Source organism: Toxotes jaculatrix, chromosome 1, assembly GCF_017976425.1.
Source record: "Toxotes jaculatrix isolate fToxJac2 chromosome 1, fToxJac2.pri, whole genome shotgun sequence".
Lineage (NCBI taxonomy): Eukaryota > Metazoa > Chordata > Actinopteri > Toxotidae > Toxotes > Toxotes jaculatrix.
Genome location: NC_054394.1, coordinates 16,785,732 through 16,805,942, shown reverse-complemented (window position 1 = coordinate 16,805,942; position 20,211 = coordinate 16,785,732). Strand labels below are relative to the sequence as shown.

The 20,211-nt window shown below is 39.8% G+C and overlaps 1 protein-coding gene across 3 annotated transcripts in view; it reads left to right on the top strand.

Annotated features, from left to right (window-relative positions):
* Positions 1–20,211, top strand: part of furina (furin (paired basic amino acid cleaving enzyme) a) — a 79,130-nt gene that overhangs the window by 38,393 nt on the left and 20,526 nt on the right. For all 3 annotated transcript variants that reach the window (XM_041038317.1, XM_041038307.1, XM_041038326.1), the window contains exons 3-7: positions 27–125; positions 6,027–6,122; positions 9,083–9,211; positions 9,452–9,528; positions 16,885–16,973. In XM_041038317.1, coding sequence (XP_040894251.1) covers positions 27–125; positions 6,027–6,122; positions 9,083–9,211; positions 9,452–9,528; positions 16,885–16,973 — 490 coding nt within the window. The remainder of the gene's footprint in view (positions 1–26; positions 126–6,026; positions 6,123–9,082; positions 9,212–9,451; positions 9,529–16,884; positions 16,974–20,211) is intronic.

Here is a 20,211-nt window from a genome sequence, read left to right as displayed (position 1 = left end):
TGATCTGATGTTTTTTGTCTTTCTAGGTATTTGGCGATTATTATCACTTCCGGCATCGCACAGTGGTGAAGAGATCGCTGTCAGATCACAGGGGGACACAAGTCCGTCTACTGAGAGATCCCAAGGTAAGAAGTTTATTCTGGGGGCTACAGTGTGTTCATGGATGTGAATCGGGGGTTATTGATGTTTGAGAGTATGCTATGGGGAGAAGGTGCATGACGTGTGGGGACTTAACCAAATGAAACCAGTAACATTAAGCCATGTTTTCTCTTTATTAGGAGAACTGTATGGGAGTCATTGGTTTGTCTCAAAGCGTCTGCTTTTGAGATGAAACCGTTTTTTTTTTTTTTTTGCTCCTTAATTTGAAAGTGATTCTAAATTAATTGGTCATTCTCTCACCACTGTTACTGTATGTGGCACAGATAAGAAGCAGAATAGAAACAAAGGGGTGTACAGTGATCTAACAGTCACAGGACAAAGAACCAAACCCTCAGCCCTCATTTGTCACCTTCTTTTTTAATAGCTGTCTCAGCCGAGCCACGACAGCCACACTTGCTCTTTTTCCTTTTGCCTATTGCATGAAGGTGAGCTGGTGCTTCCATGTGGATGCTCCCCAGATACATGCACTCCAGTGGAACTGGTTCCTCTTCCTTTGCTGATCTAAATTGAAATTTCACATTTGTGCTTTTTCTCTCTGCTTTGCAAGAGTTTGAGGTTAGTTTGAAAATGAGTCTGTGTCCTATTCCATTGGGAAAGACAAAGGGAAGAGTGTGAAATTAACATTCATGGACTCTTGGGAACACAGCCAGTATGTGTGCGGCTGAGAAAGAGGATATATGAGTACTTTTTTAAAGAATCTTTTATCAGAAAAGCCTTGAACCTAAAACATACCTCTATAAAAGGCAAGGTTTTCATAGCCTTTTGTTTTTGAGTCTTTTTAACTAATTTTTAAAATTGCTGAACAGCTCACAGCAATGAGCATTAATTGAATTTCTACTCCTCAGTGGACAAACTATATAATGTTGACATTGTTTCCATATCATAGCTTAACTTGGTTTTCTGTAACATTTTGTAGCACAGTAATTTCGATATGTCTCCATATAAATCTATACAAGCGCAACTGCAGATGCATCACATGTCAAAACTAATCTGCAGCTTTAAAAAACAGTTCATGAATCCCTCCTTAAGGGATCCCTGGCCATGCTGTCATGCTGTGCAGCTACATAGTGCAGGTGTACATCGGGATTGAAACAGCTTCTGCTGGGTTTGTTTCCATCCATGTTAGAAATGGTGCACCTCCCTCTTTGGGATTTCCTTGAACACTGCGGCTCCATTTCCTGTTGTTGAATTCCTTTTTTCCCACAGCACCTCAGAGAAAGTGGAGCCTCACAGTTCCAGGTCCCTGCTCTCTGTTCAGGAGGGGTCAGCTCAGCTTGTCAGTACATACAGGAATTTTATCTTGTTTTATTTATTTGTTTGTTTAATCAAGGGAGCTTTACAAATGCTGCAATAACATGCAATATTTATCAAATCCCCTCCGTTTTTATGTACAGACTTTCTTCTGTCTAAACATCAATGCGTTTCTGTAATTCTGCAGCAATTAACAGTGTGATCACAGCTTTTATAAACCAGCTTATCTCTGAAAATGTGATTCACGTTTGCATCAGCCACGTAGCTTTTCTGCAAAAATATTTCTAAAAGGAGGAATTTTGAATCCTCGAGAGACTGTCCCCTCAGTTTTTAAACTGGTGGAGACGAAGCCTGAACAAAAGGCTCAGTAAACTCTCTTTGAAGAGTGTCTAATTACTGACAAAAGCAGCTGGACCTCTGCCAGATCTCACAGACTGGCTAACAGAGCCCTGTTAATAGGGTCTATTGAAGATTTAAAGCTTGGGTCTATCTGCTACCTCCATGCCTTCTACTGTCTTGTTGTTGCTTTGTTTGTTGTTGTGGGCAGTTTGCTTTGCTCCATTATTTTTGTTTGGTTAGTTAAAAAGCAGAGAAGTACTAGGACAGAGCAATGAGTGGCTCCAGAAACACTGAATTTAACCATTCAACTATTAAAATACTATTTGTTTGACTGTAGTTGAGTTATTTCCAGTTTGATTACTATGGCAAGAATTGTAGGAGCTGTAACACAAAAAATGCTTTAACATAAATATAAGTGACAAATCTGCTGATCTGTACTGTAATGGCTTTTATGTTCCTTTATGGTAATGATGCTTTATTTGAGGTTTCCATTCGGTCTCAGAGGGAGGAAGCAATGTTTGTATAATGAAGAAGGACAAAACAGTGGGTGAGCAAAATGAGTAGGGTGGGGAATCTATTTCTTGGACAGATAGCACTCTGCACCCAAACAAGAACCTAGTAGTCTGTTTGTGAACATTAGTTCTGCACTGGATTGGCCTGGACGTTTGAGATAGACACACGTTTTCTATTTTCAAAGCCCATTTATAATGAAAATGCTGTTTGTCAACTTCTGGGGCTTTGTGTTCTGTCACAGACTTTTAAAGAATTTCAAAAGGCTCTTCACATGAAAATTGCAAAATAGAAAATGGAAATGTTTGTTGTTACACTCCTGCCAAGAGTAGGAAATCTGTTCAGTGTGAATTATGAGTTTGTTGGTGAAAAATACGACTTGTATTGTTTTTTTATTTCTGTTTATGCTGAATATAAAGACAGAAGAGATCATTTTGTTGGAAATGAGGATTTTGAGCTCAAGTTCAGTTAAATATTCAAAGTACCATAGTTCAATTTACAGGATAGTCACTGACATGCTATATGGAAAGTGATATATAAGTAGTAGACAGGAGTGATTAAGGAGATATATTCTCTCTTGTTCTGTTTTGTTCATGGTTTAAAGAAAGACCGCAGCTGTTATTTGTAGGAAAACACATGACACTACTGAGGGGAAAATGGTCAAATCGATCAATGTGCTTTGTGATTAATTTCAATGTATTTGTGCACTGAAATAATGTGTTCCTTCCCACAAATGGAAAAGGAAAAGTACTGGAATAAAGGCGACTACCCGTCTGCTGCTATCAGGAAGTTATTTTTCTCAGGTTTGATGGATTTAGCAACCTCATTGTGTGAATAGTTTACGAACACACCCAAGCCACTAATCTGCGTCATAATTTACTCATGACTAGGACTAAAGAAGTCTTCTCCAGGACATAAAATGGAGGAAAATTACGTCTTTGCTGTGCTTTGATGGACATTTAGTATGTGTGATATTAAGATGACTGGCTGAACAAATTAGTGGGAAATAACTGGTGTCACTGAGGTGTCTGCAGATGAAAGGAGCAGAAACTGTAGCTACTGTACTGTAATTCTGCATGTTTGCTAAAAGTGTACGTTTTATCGGGCAGGCATGTTTTTACCTTTTCACTCTGAATCGTGTGCAAAATGTCCCTTTTGAGGAACAGCATTTTTTTATGGTCATGTCACAACAATATCAAGATAATTTTGCATAATTTTTTTTGCAAAAGGCGTCATACCAGCTTGTCTAGTTTGGCCTAGAAACTTTTCTGTAACATTTCCTTGGCAGCTCAAGTTTGAATGTTAGCTGTCACATTTACAGGAAAGGCATGCACAAGATTGCAAGGTTGTTACATACGATAGTTTTGTGTGTAGTGTGCAAAACAATACCAAGGGAATTAAAAGTTACACCATTCTCTGCAGCAATAATGAGATGGTTTAAGGAGCAGATATGACGCAGTGCAAGCTACACAAGCCACACAGTGCAGTAAACAGTCCATTGCTTTTGTGCGTTATGCATAATTTCCTGTGTTTGAATCCTGTCATGTTTGTGCAGAATCAGCATGGAAATGTTCTGTGACAGCGACCTAATCTACGTATGTGTGAAACCAAGATTTCAAGAGTAATTGAAAGGCTGACGAGTAAATGGAAGAGGGGAAATTACATAACAACACCTTACGACGCTAGAGAAGGAAGATCGCTGTCTTACTGAAAATCACATGAACTAGTGAAATAAAGTTGAATTTGGTCTCTATACAACTGAGTGTTTGTCACTCTGACTGTAGAGATACTTTTTCAGTCAATACTGCCATTTTCTTTAAAACAGAAAGCCAATATTAAAGGCTTACTGAGAGCAGAGCGTCAACAACTGACTATCTGTCTCTAAACTGTCCTGGCAATGCTGTCCCATGCTGTCTCAAACTAATTAGACAATGTATCTGTATTATAATGTCAAGTAGGTTTGTGAGTCTCTCTCTCTGAATATTTTGTATGGATTGAGGTACACAGTTATTAATTCAGAGATGATAAGTTTGAGCAGTGGGTGATGATGATGATGGCATTCATTTTAGATTTGATATTATTTGATTCAGTGCTACAAGAAGCAATAGTGAATTTATTTTTTCAGTCTTATCTCATAATGCGCGTTACATTGTCAAAGTAAAAATATAAATGTTGGCAAAAATAATTAGAATGGCTGATATTCTTTATACTATATTGTATATTTTTATACTAGTTTGTGACCACCTGTACAGTGTACTGCAAGATGATGGACCAGCCTGACCTATCTTCTTATTGTTGTATGCAGGAGAATTTACCAGAATAAAATGCAGAGGTAGTGTGGCACATTTATTTTTTTGAATGTGGTAGATAAGATTTCTTTTCTTCTTCCAAAAGTAAAAGTTCACAGGCTGACAACACCAGCACAAAGGAAAAGTTGACAATGCCAGTTTCCATTTTTTAAGACATATTCTTAATTTATATTCTGAGCAGATACACTAAGGAGACTGTCAGATTCACAAAGCGTGACAGTGGTTTGTGATTTTGTTTTGTTCATCTCTCTGTGATGATCTTTGGGGTGCAAATACAGAAAGTTTACCCGTTATTTCCTCTCACCCCGAGCACTGAATGCACATGTATATTGGCGGACAGTCAAATGTTGAATGTAGTGTTTTCAACTTATGTCGTCAAAAGTGTTCTGTTATATCCGTCTGTCTTTGTTGGCAGTAGTACAAAAAGCAGTCACCCAGTTCTGTGTATTACTGTAAACTGCCACAGCTGCGCCTCACAGGGCTGACCTCATCTTCCCAGTAAGAGTCGGATGAACCCTGGTGGAAACGTCTCCTCCACTTAGACTGATTGAGCTTCTCACCAGAGAAGGGAGCGACACGAACATGAACTCGCACACGAACCTCTCTGCTCCTTGAAGTGAAATTATTTCATTATGGTGTTATATTATGGTAGTGTTGGATTGGCATCGCTTCAGTGTAGCAGCTAATGTGACCTTCATTACTTTTCCCTTTCACTCTTGTGTCTCTAGCGATCTGCAGAGGCGGAGAAAGAGAGACAGAGAGGTGCGCTGTGATTTGGTTGTCCTTCACATCAGGTGCTCTGTCCTTGCGGCAGGCAGTTCTCTGTCTTCTCTCTCTGACATATATATATATATATTTTTTTTTTTTTCTGTTCTCGTCTACCCAGGCATTTTGCTGTACAGCAAGCACAGTTCTGCACAGGGAGTAAGATGCAGGCTTATTTTCACTGTTTGCAATCTGCTTCTGTCAACACTTTCTGCAGGAGCTCGCACATTATGAAAGCCTGCTGCAGACTGGGTTGCTATTCTGTTGTCAGACTTGTACTGAATTTGTACCTCCTGTGTGTATATTGTTAGTGTTCACACATGTTTAGGTGCACCCATAAGCATAATAGATTCTGGTCCATCCCATTTTTACACCAATTCAGAAATTTTAATTAGTCTCAGGGTGCTCTGGAATTCATCAGCGAGTCTCATTAGTGAGGAGTCCACCATGCCCCTGTACCTCTAATCTCACTCTGTCTGCTGTCATCCCGCTGAGAATTGGGATCTCTATTAATGCACTTGACATGGTGACCCTCATGGCGAGCACATAATTGTTTTTTGTTTCTTTTTTTAATTTTTTTTTTATGTGACAATGAACAGTATGCTTTGCGACTGGATTGTTTTTGCCGAGCATCACCTCTCCTTTTTGTTTGAGTTACTGATCTCTTCATGTGTTTGTGTACTTTGTGTTTAGGTGACTTGGGCAGAACAGCAGGTGTCGAAACGGAGGAAAAAGAGGGATACTTTTGTGGAACCCTTAGATCCCAAGTTCAGAGATCAGTGGTACCTGGTGAGTATGAACAGAAGCTTCATTAAACATGAGTATTTGTGTGTTGTGAGTGATTTGTGTGTGTCTGCGGGACATAATTCTGCGCTGCACGCTGGTTTAGCTTTTCATCCGCCCAAAGTCAATACAGGTAATTAAATTTGGGGCTGTGATGTTTCCCCGGAGTCAAAAGACAAGCCTGTATGAATCCAATATACTGTCTTTGTGTGAAATGGTGTTGTGTGTCTTGTTTGCAGAACAAGAAGTACAAGTCTGAGTGACTTAAGCATTCTGCTTTAACAATAGCATACACATACAGGGCGCATTTTAAATCCTGAATTGCATGCCTTTCAGAAGTTGATGGTTTACTTTAGTCCGTACACAGAAAGGAAACAAGAGAGACAGCAGAAAGAGAGAGAGAGAGACAGAGGCAATTCATCTTGAAGCTCTCTTGTTTTTCCACTTGATTGATTTTCACATTTGACATGAAGAATGTCACTGATACATTGGCCTGTTAAAAGCGGCAGTAACAACCCCTGCGATTTTCTGTTCGGCTCGACTCTTTCTTGAATTACTGTGAGGGTGCTTCAGGCACAAGAAGAAGAGTCATAGTGATGCAAAACTGACTTGCATCACCAGCTGTTCAAAATGCCTGTACTTTAACAGACTTTGTTCCCTGGTGTGGTGGAGTAGTTAGTGGCACCTTGACAGGCAAATAAGCAGATAAAAGCCCACTGCCTGGTTGTGTCAGTGTTACTAGATGTAATAGATTCTGCCTTATGTCACAACTGTAGAGAGAATTTAACTGCTAGTAAAACATATCTGTGTGTGGATTTGGCATAGTCTTGTGCCAAAAGGGGCTACAGGTAATTATTATTTTCATTATTGATTAATCTAAAAATAAAAAAAAATATTTAAATGATTAACTATCAAAATATTTTTTTCAGTCAACTAATTGATTAAATGTTCTTCTACTGTCTTTTTAGGCACAATTTACAATAGTTAATTCCAATAAATACCAGATAAAGAAATGACAAATCAATATATTATGATAAAGAAACAGTGTAAAAGTTAGTACTAAAGCTGCTGTGCTGCTGTTTGTGAACATGATTCATTTTGTGGCCCTTTGAAGAGTTGCTGAACCTGTATGAGTGGAATGCATAAAAATTGACTTCTATTCTTAGGTCTGTTGGCACCTCATGAGGTTGTAAAGCTCATTAAACACTAGAGGATTTGGAAACTGGAGCAACACCTTTGCGATTCTCAGATCCTCTCCACTAATGGGATCACCTGAGCTTTGAACTGAATGTAAACGTTACTCATGTCAGCATGAGCACAAATAACGTGAACTTGTTTGTTGTTACCAGGATTTGAGCATTTTAGCACATCGAGTGAACATTAATTTTGGGTGGGTGAAAAGTTATCCAGATTCATCGTCTGGGTACCATGAATGCCTGCACCACATTTAAGGACAATAGTTCCAATATATCTTGAGATTTTTCACTGTGGACTTAAGAGTTGAACTGACCTCCTGACTAACCTCCCTGGTGGCGTGCTGTTAGCATGACTGAAGAAAACAAAGCAGCTCTATGAAATCTGAATGCTGGTAACAGTTTGCTGAACAACTCTATTCAAAGGAAATGAATGCTGTGGTGCTGGTTTCATTCGTGGTTGTGGTCATGTGACAGCGATTTTACTAGCCTCTAATTTGTCTCTGCATGACAGCTGTTTTTGAATTACCAGCATTTAGTCTCAAGATGGAGCTGCTGATTGTGGACATGTCATACTAGTGTCCAAGTCACTATACCTTGCTGATATACAGAAAAAGCAATGTGCTCTCATGATGAAAATACATTCAGTGCATAAATATTAGGTAATCATAGTCATTATATTTTAGAAATTCATTAATGATAGTAATATTATTCCTTTCTTTCTTGGCAGTAAAAATGTGTGCCTCATTAAAATTAAACCTGGTTGGCCAGAGGAGAGTTTGGGTGGGTCTGTTGGCAGGGTGTCTTTGATGGACAGATGCTAATGGTCAGCATCTGCTGTTACAATGAATATTTGATATTTTTCTGATATATCTAAATGATGAGACAGATTTTATTTTTCCTCTACTGATAAATCATGGGCAAACCTCAAAGCAGAGATCTCAAGCTTTGCGTATCCTCACATACTCAGGATGTCAGTATGCCGGAAGAAGCACTGACATCAAGGAAGAAGGAAAAGGACTTGTGAGCAACATTCAAAATGAAGCCTTACACATGCCTCTCTCACATTTATTATTCACTCAGCGCGTCAGCCACAAAACGCCTTTTTCAATGTGAATTAGAACTGCAGATCACAACTTTCAGATTTAATAGATTTTCCTCTTGATGATTTCAGTGTCAAAGACGTTGCAAGGTTGAGGAACAAACCTCTCACCTGTGTGATAGACTATCTCAGGAGGGTCTGAAACATAAGAGGAAACTGTGGTGGATGGTATATTTGACGAATTAGATTTACCCAATGATAGTCTTTAAAAAGAAGAGCTTTGAACTAGATGAAAGCCAGACATGGCTTTGGACCAAAGGTCAAGTTGAAGGTCAAAAGCAAATCAAAAAGCATACAGAATGATTGCCAGCCATCATGCAGTCCTTTGCTTTGCTTGGTATTAATAATAAATGCAATAAATACAAGCACGACAATTTTGTTTTTGGAATAGAGATACTCCTTGTTACCTTGCCGCACTACCTCTCCTCATTGAGAAACCTGAAATTTTTTGTTAGGGAGGAATGATTAAAATTCAAGAAGCAGCACCTCTTTTCCTACATTCTTCAATCAGAAGCTCGGTCTTCATCTAAATGTCTTAAATTATTGCCTTTTTTTTTTTTTTTTGAAGAGCAAGCTCCTCCAAATTTAGTTAAAAGCACAGTCTTCTCAGCACTTAGGTGTCTCTCAGATAATTAGATTCCATCTAAGTTATTTGCTTCCTCTATCCTCAGTACAACAGCAACCACCGTGACTTGAATGCCAAAGCTGCGTGGCAGTTGGGCTACACAGGTAAAGGAGTGGTGGTGTCCATCCTGGATGATGGAATTGAGAAGAATCATCCTGACCTGATGCAGAACTACGTGAGTATAACTCCTAAATCAACTGAAACATTGTGATTTCCACAGAGAAGCTGTGTTACTGCAGCCACAAACAGAATGAGGATAAGATTTTGAATTTAACACAGTGTCTTTGTTCTGCTGAGACAGAATCATTTCTGTAAAGACAGATTTTTCAAAAATACTTGAATGTATCAAACCAATCTGAATCCCCAAACTCAGAAAAAGCTGTTTCTTTGTCTGACTTATTATGTCTCTTTAAAGGATCCGGACGCCAGCTACGATGTGAATGATGGCGACCCAGATCCTCAGCCCCGATACACGCAGCTTGATGATAACAGGTAGAGTAGAAACCTGCACAGATAACAGTTTAATTTCCACTCTTGTCTTTGTCTTATGGCCTGCCCTGGAAGCACCCACTCATGTTTCTCTAAATACCGGCTGTATGGGGAGGAGGAGGAGGAGGAGGAGGTGTGGTGGTTGGGGGGCGGGGGGCATACATGTCGGGATAAAATTGCTCTTGTTCATTAATTTATGTCCCTCGCTGTCTGATAGCAGCTAGCTGACATATAAACAGGCCAATGGCTGTTTCCCAGGCACTGTAGAGTCTAAGGGCACCATTTATGGGAACAAATCTAATTAAAGGCCATAGCCTATGGGGCTTGTTTTGTCCAAGAGATTTAAATTTTCTGCCATTTAGTGCTTTTTATTTTCCCCAAAAAATGCGCAGTTATTTCTTAATGTGAATCCTGCCCCCAACTCAAGAGTTTGTGGATTTGTTTTAGCCTCTTAAATCACACAGGTACCACCAGTGCATTTCTATAGCGTGGGTAAGTAGAGTAAATTAACACTAGGATTAAGGTGGTGTGTGAAGAAAGCAGCTTTATTGCAGTGGCCTCTGCAGATGGCATTAGGAGTTGTTTATCACCACAGTGATGTTTTGCAGTGAATTGATTGAATCAAGTTCATCAGCATTAACGAAACAGAGCAAATCTCTTGACTCTGGAGGGCCACTGCTCGTCTTCCTTCATTCCCACTGCCTCCCTTCTGACTTTAATTTCTGATTAGCTGTAATCTGCTGTTTGTGGGCCACTGGCCTGAGGGGCTTTTTTATCCTGAGGCTCACCATGATTACTGGTGATAGGCAGAGAAAATTATAGTTAAGCATCGATGGAAATCAAATGTCCCCAACTGAGGCAGGGGCCTGGAGCTGGCACCATCAACATGGAGACCAGAGGGATACAGTCAGAGCTACAGAATGGCCCCAACATACTGTAACTATGTTAATGCTGTATCAACACCTTAAAGGCTTTCTTGAATATATAGGAGGTGGAAGCTGATTGTAGAAGGTGTGTAACTATTTTCATACTAAAAATAGACTTTACTTGTTTGGAGCAGAACCACAAACACACACACACAGTTGTCAGTGGAAGTTTGGATAATCATGGAAACAGTGTAAACAATGTGCCGTTGCTCACTTATTCAGCCCAATGAGTGTTTTTAAGATTCTGCGCCAGTGCCTGAGACTGTTTTCAACACCTCCATCAACAAAACCCTAAACGGAATTTCTTGTGGAAGAATGTGGGAGAACATCCCTCCGGTGCAGCTCCACAGATCCAAAATCTATGCCAAGGCACGCTTAAGCTTTTCTGGCGGCTCACAGTGGCCCAGAGCCCAGCTAAGACACTTACTATTGATGTTTCCTTCATTTTGGCTGCACCTCTTTCCAACCCTTGCTCACCTCGGTCCTTATCTCTTGCCACCCAGCTTTCCGTGCCTTCCTTGTGGCAGGACCAATTGAGAGGGTGGGTGTGTGTGTATGCGTGCATGCGTGCATGCGTGCGTGCGTGCGTGCGTGCGTGTGTGTGTGTGTGTGTGTGTGTGTGTGTATGTATGTATGTATGTGTGTATGCGTGCGTGTGTGTGTGCGTGTTTGTGCGTATGTGTGTGTGCGCGTGTGTGTGTGTGTGTGTGTGTGTGTGTGCGTGTGCCTGTGTGTGTGTGTATGTGTGTGTGCGCGCGTGTGTGTGCGTGTGTGTGTGTGTGTGCGTGTGCCTGTGTGTGTGTGTGTGTCTGTTGCCCTTACTTTACAGTGGGTTGCAGATGCATGTGTAAACAACCTGTGGGCGGGCATGAAACTGCGAAAGGCTGTGTAAGACTGTAAGTGTCTGTTCCCTGCAGAAAGCACAACTCTGTTCACCTCTATAAAGCTGTCTTTCTTTCCCAGCATACGGGCAGCACTGAGGATGGCTCAGTAGCAATGTGACCATTCACCCTCATGTTTATCTAAGGCAGCAAGGGATCTAGATGTTTCTCTTTCCAGGGTTCCCTCTGACCTGTATCAGGACGGGTTCCAAATGTCCAAATTTTCTGGATTAAACCTGGATAAACTGGCACAGAGTCTTTGGCAGAAATACTTTACTTTCAAATACTCTCCGTGTCTTGATTTAGTGCAGGGGTAGCTCACGCAATTTGAACTGTGGCCGTCAGAATGACACTATTCAATATGGGCAATAAACATGCTGAATTTTTCTTGATGATGATGCACAGTAAAGAAAAAATGAGATAGACTTACCTAACATTACAAGGACACAGTGCAGACTCTTCGTTCCCTTTGTTCACAAGATCATTGCTTTCTGTTCCATATGCCTGTACTGAATTGGGTAAAAGGGCTTTTGTCAACTCTGCACCTTACGCATGGTGTATGTTGCAGAAAGACTGGAAACTGAGTTAATTTTAAATCCAAATTGAGAGTTCTTGAGGCCAACTCCACAACATGCACTTGCTTTTCTGTTTGTAAATTTAGTCACTTTCCTGTTATTTTTTCTTTGCTTGTGTAACTGTGTTTTGTATTTGTTGCTGCCTATTTTGGCCAGGACTCCCTTGAAAAAGAGTTTCTTAATCTCAATGGGATTTTCCTGGTTATATAAAGGTTAGACTGACTATACATGTAAATTCAGACATCTTCAATGTACAGTGATTGATGAAAGGACCTATTTAACAGTACTTCAAACAACAGGATGATTAATTTTTTTTTACTAGACCTTACATTAATCTCTCTGCAAACATTTACTTCATATTCCTCTCTTTACTGGGCTCTGTAAACATCACCAGATCTTTGGTCCTGCAGGCCAGCTCATTAGTAAACTGGCAGAACCATTAACAGACTTAAGAATGAGCAGAGCAAAACAGTTGTTCAGATTTACCTTTGAGGTTCAGTGCAGCCCAGAGACTAATGAACAGCAAATGCCACTTTCCACAGCCTCAAGAGCCTCACTGATTTTTTTTAAGCAATTAAGCTAATGCAATATAGAGAAAAACCAAATGAGTGAAAGATGTTGTGTGCCAGACCACGAATATGGGTGAAGACTGGGACTGGGAAAATAAAAAGATCAATGCAATGTTGAACAAGTACATATTTCACAATATGCCATTGCACTGCCAAAACTCAAATTCACAAATTCTTTGCTAGATCTCTCAGTTGATTGTATGTATAGCTTAAATATCTTATTGCAATTCTTCTGATAAAAATGTTTATGTAACTTTTGATTGGGCTTCAAATTTTGGTACCGAAAGGAAGAATATTTTAATAACTGTGCAGTCTTTTTTCGCATTGTTCTTTTTGATTACATCTCGTTAAAAGACACAAATTTGTATGATTCATAAACTGCAGGAGCCACATTTAGAGCTTGTCAAGTGTAACCTATCTCATGTGGCACCATGGAGGATTGCTTTGTGTTCATGCAGCACAACAAAACCTGCAGCCTCAGTGGTGGATCTTTATATAATAACCCACAAAAAAACCCTACTTTTGTTACTTTTGTTTTTCTTCATGCTCTGTTTGGGTTAGGGTGAATACTTTTCCCACCTTTGCACATCATGTTCTCAGAACCAGTTTGGATACATCTGTATGACAGTAGCATGTCTCTTTAGCTGGTCTCCAGAGAGGTTTTTCACAGTGATAATGGTTCTGCCAGCTGTGGGTATGAATGCTTATCATGTTGGTCTCGGGCCTGCAGCCAACTGTAGTTGCTGGAACCTGAGTTGCTCTCTCTCCAACAAGATTTCACGGGAATTGTTTTTTGTTCACCACAATGTTCTGTTATCATACATACATATGCACAATGTATTGTAATGTATTATTGTTGCACAGTGTTATCAGATACAAAAGGTGTTTTGAAGTTTCTTCTTAAAACATTATTTCATTTATTTTTCCAGGAATTGAGTGAGATTCTGTAGAGAAGGATTAGTCTTAACATGGGCTGTTTGTATAATACTGGGAGTGTGGGATAGTGGGATGGACCCACACTAATTAACTGTTGTTCCACTGAGTGTTGCCTGCTGGGAGCGCATCTGAATTTGGCTGGTGGGATTTTCACTGTACCCATGTTTGGCATGTCTAGACATGAGTAAGGAAGGATAACTGTTAAAATAAATTAAAAGCTTTTTTTTACTATGATATTTTGTTTCTATAAAAAGTAAATATAAATTTGCTTAAAAAATTAAATTTGTATATAATATATCAGTGTTCATAACAGGCATGTCTGAAAAGGGCTGTCCAAAACAGTAACACAAAAAAACTAAATTAATTGGATTGTTAAAAAATGATCATTGCATGGGATCTAAATCATCTCATAAATCCTGAAACATCTCTCCTTGCCTCACCTGCCAGACCTCTCGACATAGTTATTACAGCCTGTTTGAGTTCAATAGTTGTCTAATAGTGGTTGAATCGTTTAAGGTAATAGAAGGGATAGTGACTATCTTTAATGGAGCTGATTTTCTGAGTGCAGTTGAGAGTTAAGACCTCTCTGTTATCTAATAACAGAGAGTTCTGTCAGTTTGTCAGGGAGTCTATCGGGCAGATTTTACAGCTGTGATGATTAATCTGTGTGACTTGTTAACAGCTGATTGAACAATGATGTACTTATAGTGACAGACAAATCTTTGTTGCTGCAGACAGTGTCTTGGACTGGTTTTGCTGGAGCACTTCATGTGATGATCTCCTGTGCTGTTCCATTACCTAAACCCTGGGCCTGGAGGTTAAATCCAAGTTTGGTTTCATGTGATACCAATCTTATTAGCAGAAATGTATGCATACAGACGAAATGAGGATATTCAGCCATGCCTTGCCCTCATTGTCAGAGGACTAGTAGCTCCCTCAGGCATCTTATTGTGACTGATCATCCTGTTGGCAGAAGAACTCACAGAGTCAAGGATTTTAAGTACATATGGAATAATTTTGCATTTAGGGATTTGGGCTATAAACTAGGAAAATCTTAACTATGGGTGCCATTTATAAAATTCCTAATGTTATAAATTAACAGTAACCAGTCTATACGTGCATACGTTTAGACTGGATACGTGCACCTGCATACGTGCGCCGGTAATGTTACAGTGTTGAATAATGTCTTTCAAAGGTAAGAACAGGTTCAAGATTTTATTTTGGATAGAGCACCCAAGTAACTGTTGTACATGTTTTACATGTTACATATTTACATGTACAATATTTAGTGCTGCTGCTGTACTGCCTTCACGTGGTTTCAGATGCACAGACACCCAGTTTGTAATATTGCAGATATGTGAATTTGAATCTATCTGCCTGTCTGCCTGTCTGCCTGTCTGCATGTCTGTCTGTCTGTCTGTCTGTCTATTGCAGTACTGTCATCAGTAGGCTTAATCACCATTGTGTTACCTCATTTGGTGATAGATAATGACTTAATAGACATTTATTTAAATGGAAGTCTTTGAGATTTCCACTTTAAACCAATATACCATAAAATAAGATTTGACCTTGAATGTCATTTGCTGCAATAAACACTGCTGATTGGATTAGCACAGAGCAGTTACTCACAAACTGCAAATTGATAGTTGAATTAAAATCCCTTTATGTTGGAGGATCCATGTTGAATAAACAGCAAGGAGCGAGAGGTAAGCTGCTTTCACAAGCAGAATTCATACAAGTGTTTGACGCATATATAAACTCTTCCTCACATTCTACCAGAACAGTGAGTGGGAACAGTAAAAGGATATCTTCTTGTATCTATTTCATCATTCCCAAGAAAATCACTCCCAAAAACTTGATTACACAAGTAGTTCTTGCATAATCAGGTTCAGAAACAGAGGGCTTTACCTCTGTAACAGCATTTGTATTCCGTGAATCAGTCAACCATGTAAATGACTGTAATGAATGTGTCAAAGGAAGAGTTGGAAAAAGGCTCAGTTTAACACTGGAGGAATAGGTCCGTGCATGCCTGGCATCCCATTGCAGACACCTGAGCTGCTCCTTATCATCAGCTGCATCACAAACACGGATGCTGTAGGACATTAGACTCCAAAGTCAACAGACTAGCACTTCCAGGAATGGTGAGATAAAGTTTGTTGGACAATAGTTAAGTGTGTGTGTGTGTGTGTCTGTGTGTCTGTGTGTCTGTGTCTGTGTGTGTGTGTGTCTGTGTGTGTCTGTGTGTGCTTACCTTTGTGTCTATAAAGATGTTTTTATTAACCAGCAGTCCTTCTCATCAGTGGGGAGTGCTGTAGCTGGGCCTCAGACTCCATTTAATTCATGTCCTGTGACGCATGAGGGACTGATAATCTTAAGAATTATTGGAATTAGTCAAAGAAAAATCAGCCACGGCCTCTGCGATCACTGAAATGTCTTTTGTGAACAGTTTGAAATGCACTTAAGGTAACATGATTTGTTGGATTAAAAAGTTATTTAATTCTCATTAATAACTGATAATGGCACTTTTGGCAGGCTACCCTCATGTCTTAAATATCCAAATCCTGACAACAAACATGGTCTATTGTTTTGGGAGGGCGTTCACTGGTGATGTGGTGTTTTGATTGCTGTGTTTTTACTTTGGCTGGATACCCAGGGCGCCTTAATGGAAGGCTGTTGGCATAGATGGTTCCTTCTGTAGTCAACGACCATTGTTTCAGTTGTTTCTTGATGTGGCACAGTGTTGCCCAGGCTCCAGCATTCCTGTCTGGGAATGGCTGCAGTCCAGTGGGGATTGCGCCATGGTTTGAAGGGCATTAAGAGTGCATATCCATCTGGCGAACCGGGGGAATGCACCTGACTGGAATGTGATGATCAGCCCCTCTGTAGTGGGTTCTTGGATCTCTTCACTGCACTGCCTGGAGCTTGATCCTACTACAGAGGCTCAGGCTTAATGAAAGACCCATTGTGAAAATGGCAAATCTAATTCACAATTTCCTCCCATGTGTGATGGTAGTATGTCGTCTTATTTCCCTTTCTCCTTGACTTTATTCAGACCCTGTAGGCACTCCAAAGTTATAAATGCGAGAAGGCACTAGATAATGTACGGCGGTCTCTATTCATTGACTGAATGTTTTCTTCTGGACAAATGGGAATTCAGATTTGTTTAAAGAAATCAAAGCCAAGAACCTGTCTCCATCAGTTTGTTTTGTCTCTGTCTACAGCTCGACCACGGCACTGGAGGGAGCACATTCTTTCACAAGCAAATGTTGTTAGACCAAGTACTCTACCTGTGGGGAAATATATGTATATGTATATGTATATGTATATGTATATGTATATGTATATGTATATGTATAAAACATTAAAATATATATAATATACTGTACCTACAGTAAAATGCAGTGTCATTAGATGAAGAATAAGTTGTTTTCTTAAACATGCCTCTCATTTTCTCATTCTTCCCCCTCACCAGGCATGGTACACGATGTGCAGGAGAAGTGGCAGCGGTAGCCAACAATGGGATCTGTGGAGTCGGTGTGGCCTACGATGCCAAGATTGGAGGTATGGCCATAAAAATAAGTGGATTATAGATTTAATCTCACAGGGGCAAACCTTAGTTTCATCTGAGTTTTCTTTTTTTACTGCCAGAATAGGTGAAATACTTGTTCTGCAGAGCCAGTGTTATTTTCAGTCCGTTTCCCAGGCACAGCATGCCACTGAATCCTTTTGAGCAGTCTCACAGTTGTGATGTGGATTGCCATTGCACTGTGACTGTATTGGTTTTGCATGGAGGAACAGTACTGAAAATGCGCAGTAATATTCAGTTTCTGAAATGATACAGTGCTATAGCTTTCAGGAAATGGGTTAACTGTCAGACTTACTGTTCTCACAACTTGTACACAAGTTAAACAAAAATGGCTGATATAACATATTTCTTATGTTCTGACCCCTCATTTAACTGATGTAAATCTGTGTGGACAAAACATTATAAACACCTTTCAATATAATTAAATTCAGGACAAAACAACCACTAGCAACAGCCACAAAAAGTAAAAGTGGTAAATGAAAACCTCTGTGTCATTACACGCTTTATAAGGAATAAGGCTTATTGTAGAGCTCTTGTGCTGGATTGTGTTAGATTGTACAGATAAACCTAATAAACAGTGTACGTAGAGACATTGTGGAGTCTCCAAAGAAGTGAGAGAAAAAGATAGAGGGGGGTCTCAGATTGTGACTGCAGTAAACAAAAAAAAAACTGTCTTTATAGTTTATCAAAGGCAAAACATCCACTGTTTTTTTGAAGTCACGTCATACACGGGCTGAAGTCAGATCGTCAGAATAGACACTTGGCAGGTCTCGTTGCCACCCTGCTGTGATGTCAGCCCCCGCTGTTCTCGAGCGATCCATGCGTGATACATGATTGTAACACTCTGGCCAATGAAATTTCATCATCCGGTGTTTGTCACCACCGATATGTGCATGCAGAGTGTTGCTGAATTTCATCTTCCCCCTATTTTAATTTACTCCAATAAAACAAAGACCACAATAATTGTTGGTAATTTAGGGTTTTAAGCTGTTGGTTGCACAAAATAAGCACTTCAAACTGCCTAAGGCTCTGGGAAAGTGTAATGGGCATTTTTTTTTACTATTTTCTAGACTAGATTTTCTAGTGAGAAATTGATTAATTGAGAAAATAAATGGCCTATTAATAGATAACAAAATTAAGTCCTAGTTTGCAGCCCTAGTTTTTTGTTAGATGGGTAATGGAGAGAGAGAGAGAGAGAGAGAGAGAGGGAGAGAGAGAGAGAGAGAGAGAGAGAGAGAGAGAGAGAGAGAGAGAGAGAGAGAGAGAGAGAGAGAGAGAGAGAGAGAGAGAGAGAGAGAGAGAGAGATCCTGCCTAAACTAAAACATGATTTATTTGGCAAGCCTGTGTGCTTTCATACTCTCCCACTGTGTACGTCTAATGTGCTGTCTTGTTACCTGACCATTTTTTGTAAGTGTATGGTTCTTGTGTCGATGTGTAAACACACTCAGCAAATGAGGCATGGATTCAGATGAAACACCCAGACAGTGGGCATTTGGCATCATGGATCAGAGTTTGACTGCCGCACTGTGACTGTGCTGGTGTTGAATTAACAGTTTATTTGTTTGTGCCAGAGATACACAAACACGCAGCAGAATCAGCCCATTTCTGAAAAGATACAAAAGATGTGAGTGGCAAAATATTGTGAAATATTAATCTGTTTGTTCTAAAAAGGATTTTCACCCTGATGAGTTGTTGTGCTTCTGCCTACAGGGAGGAACAATTTTTAAGTTTCTGTTCCCATTCTTCAAAGCAGCTTCAGTGGCTCTCTCATATAAAAAAAACAACAAAGTTCATTTGTATAAATCTTTCATTGTAAACAACTTACTTTATTATTTCATGATGTTTTATGTTAGTTTTTTCCCCCTGTATGATTCTAACACTGAAGCCACATTAAGCGGGCTTTTAGGATTGAAGTTAGTTGTTGTTTTGGTCACATTGCTAGTACATGTGCACATGTGTTGGTGACTGCTTATTTCTTGTTCCCTTGCTGAGGATGTGTGGTACTTCTGTCTGATGAGGGTGCATGCTCTGTCTTATTACCTCTCTGCTTATCTCAGTGGCCTCCAGCTTACTTCCAGCTGTAATAAAGTTTGAACCCCATCAGAACAGTGCCATAACTCCAGTCTTTATTATCATTCCAGATGGCAAGTGGGAATGTACCACATGGCCTTCAGTTTTCTGACATAACAAGTGGGCTGTGTGGTCATGTAGGTGGAGCAGGAGGCAGCCGGTGTTGTGAAAAACCTACACGTGTTCTTTTATCCACACTTCAGGCTCTTTCCCATCAGTAGAATCAGAGACTACCACTTTGAGAACTGTGAAGCTCAGATGAAGCAAGCAAAGAGAAAGACGTGTGTTTTCTGTGTTTTCTAAAAATCTCTTTTCTGAGTCGCTTCATGCTAGCTCAGACAAAAAAAAAATTATTTATAAGAGTGAATGAATCTACATCTTGTCGTTTTTGTATGGATTAAGCAAATTACATACAATGTTTTAATTAGTGCTTGTAAGTCAGTTGACCATCTCCAATTTAAACAAACTTCCTCAAAAGTCAGACTGTTCCTATTAAATGAGTTCTGATTTCTGATGCAGCAAATGGTACAAAGAAACCTTGTTCTTTCAATCATAGCGGCAGAATTTTCCAGACAGGATACCACCAAGTATATCTTCAACTAGCAGTTGTTCACATTTGTCTGATTTTTTTTTTTTTTAAAGTTGCTTGCGTGGCTTGTTCTAATTCAGAGTGCGATCTGAAAGTCAGTGAGCAACTCTTAACTAACCTCTTAACATTGATAATTATGGTATAATACTGTACTATGCATATACATAAAAAGTGCAGTGAAGTTTGATGTACTACCCGTTTTAGTCTCTGGTTTTTGACATAGGTGGATATTTTGGACAGGGACTTGGAGATTCTGGAGTCTCCTCAGTGAATCACGATGGCTCTCTCACAGAAATGCAGGCTGCCATGGAAACACTAGCAGCTCAGTGCCTGTTTGATGCTTTTGGAGAACTTCAAAGACCCAGTGCTTGGTTACCTTAACCCATATATTGCAGCATGGAGTAACCTGAGCTGCAATGCTTCAAAGGGGGAAATGAGTTTGTTTTTAAGGTGTCTTTGATTTCTTACCTCTGTCTGTGGAAGAACGTTGCTGAGAGAGAAAGACTTCTGTTGCAAGAAAATAATTGGTTAAGACAAATAGCTCACTCTCTGT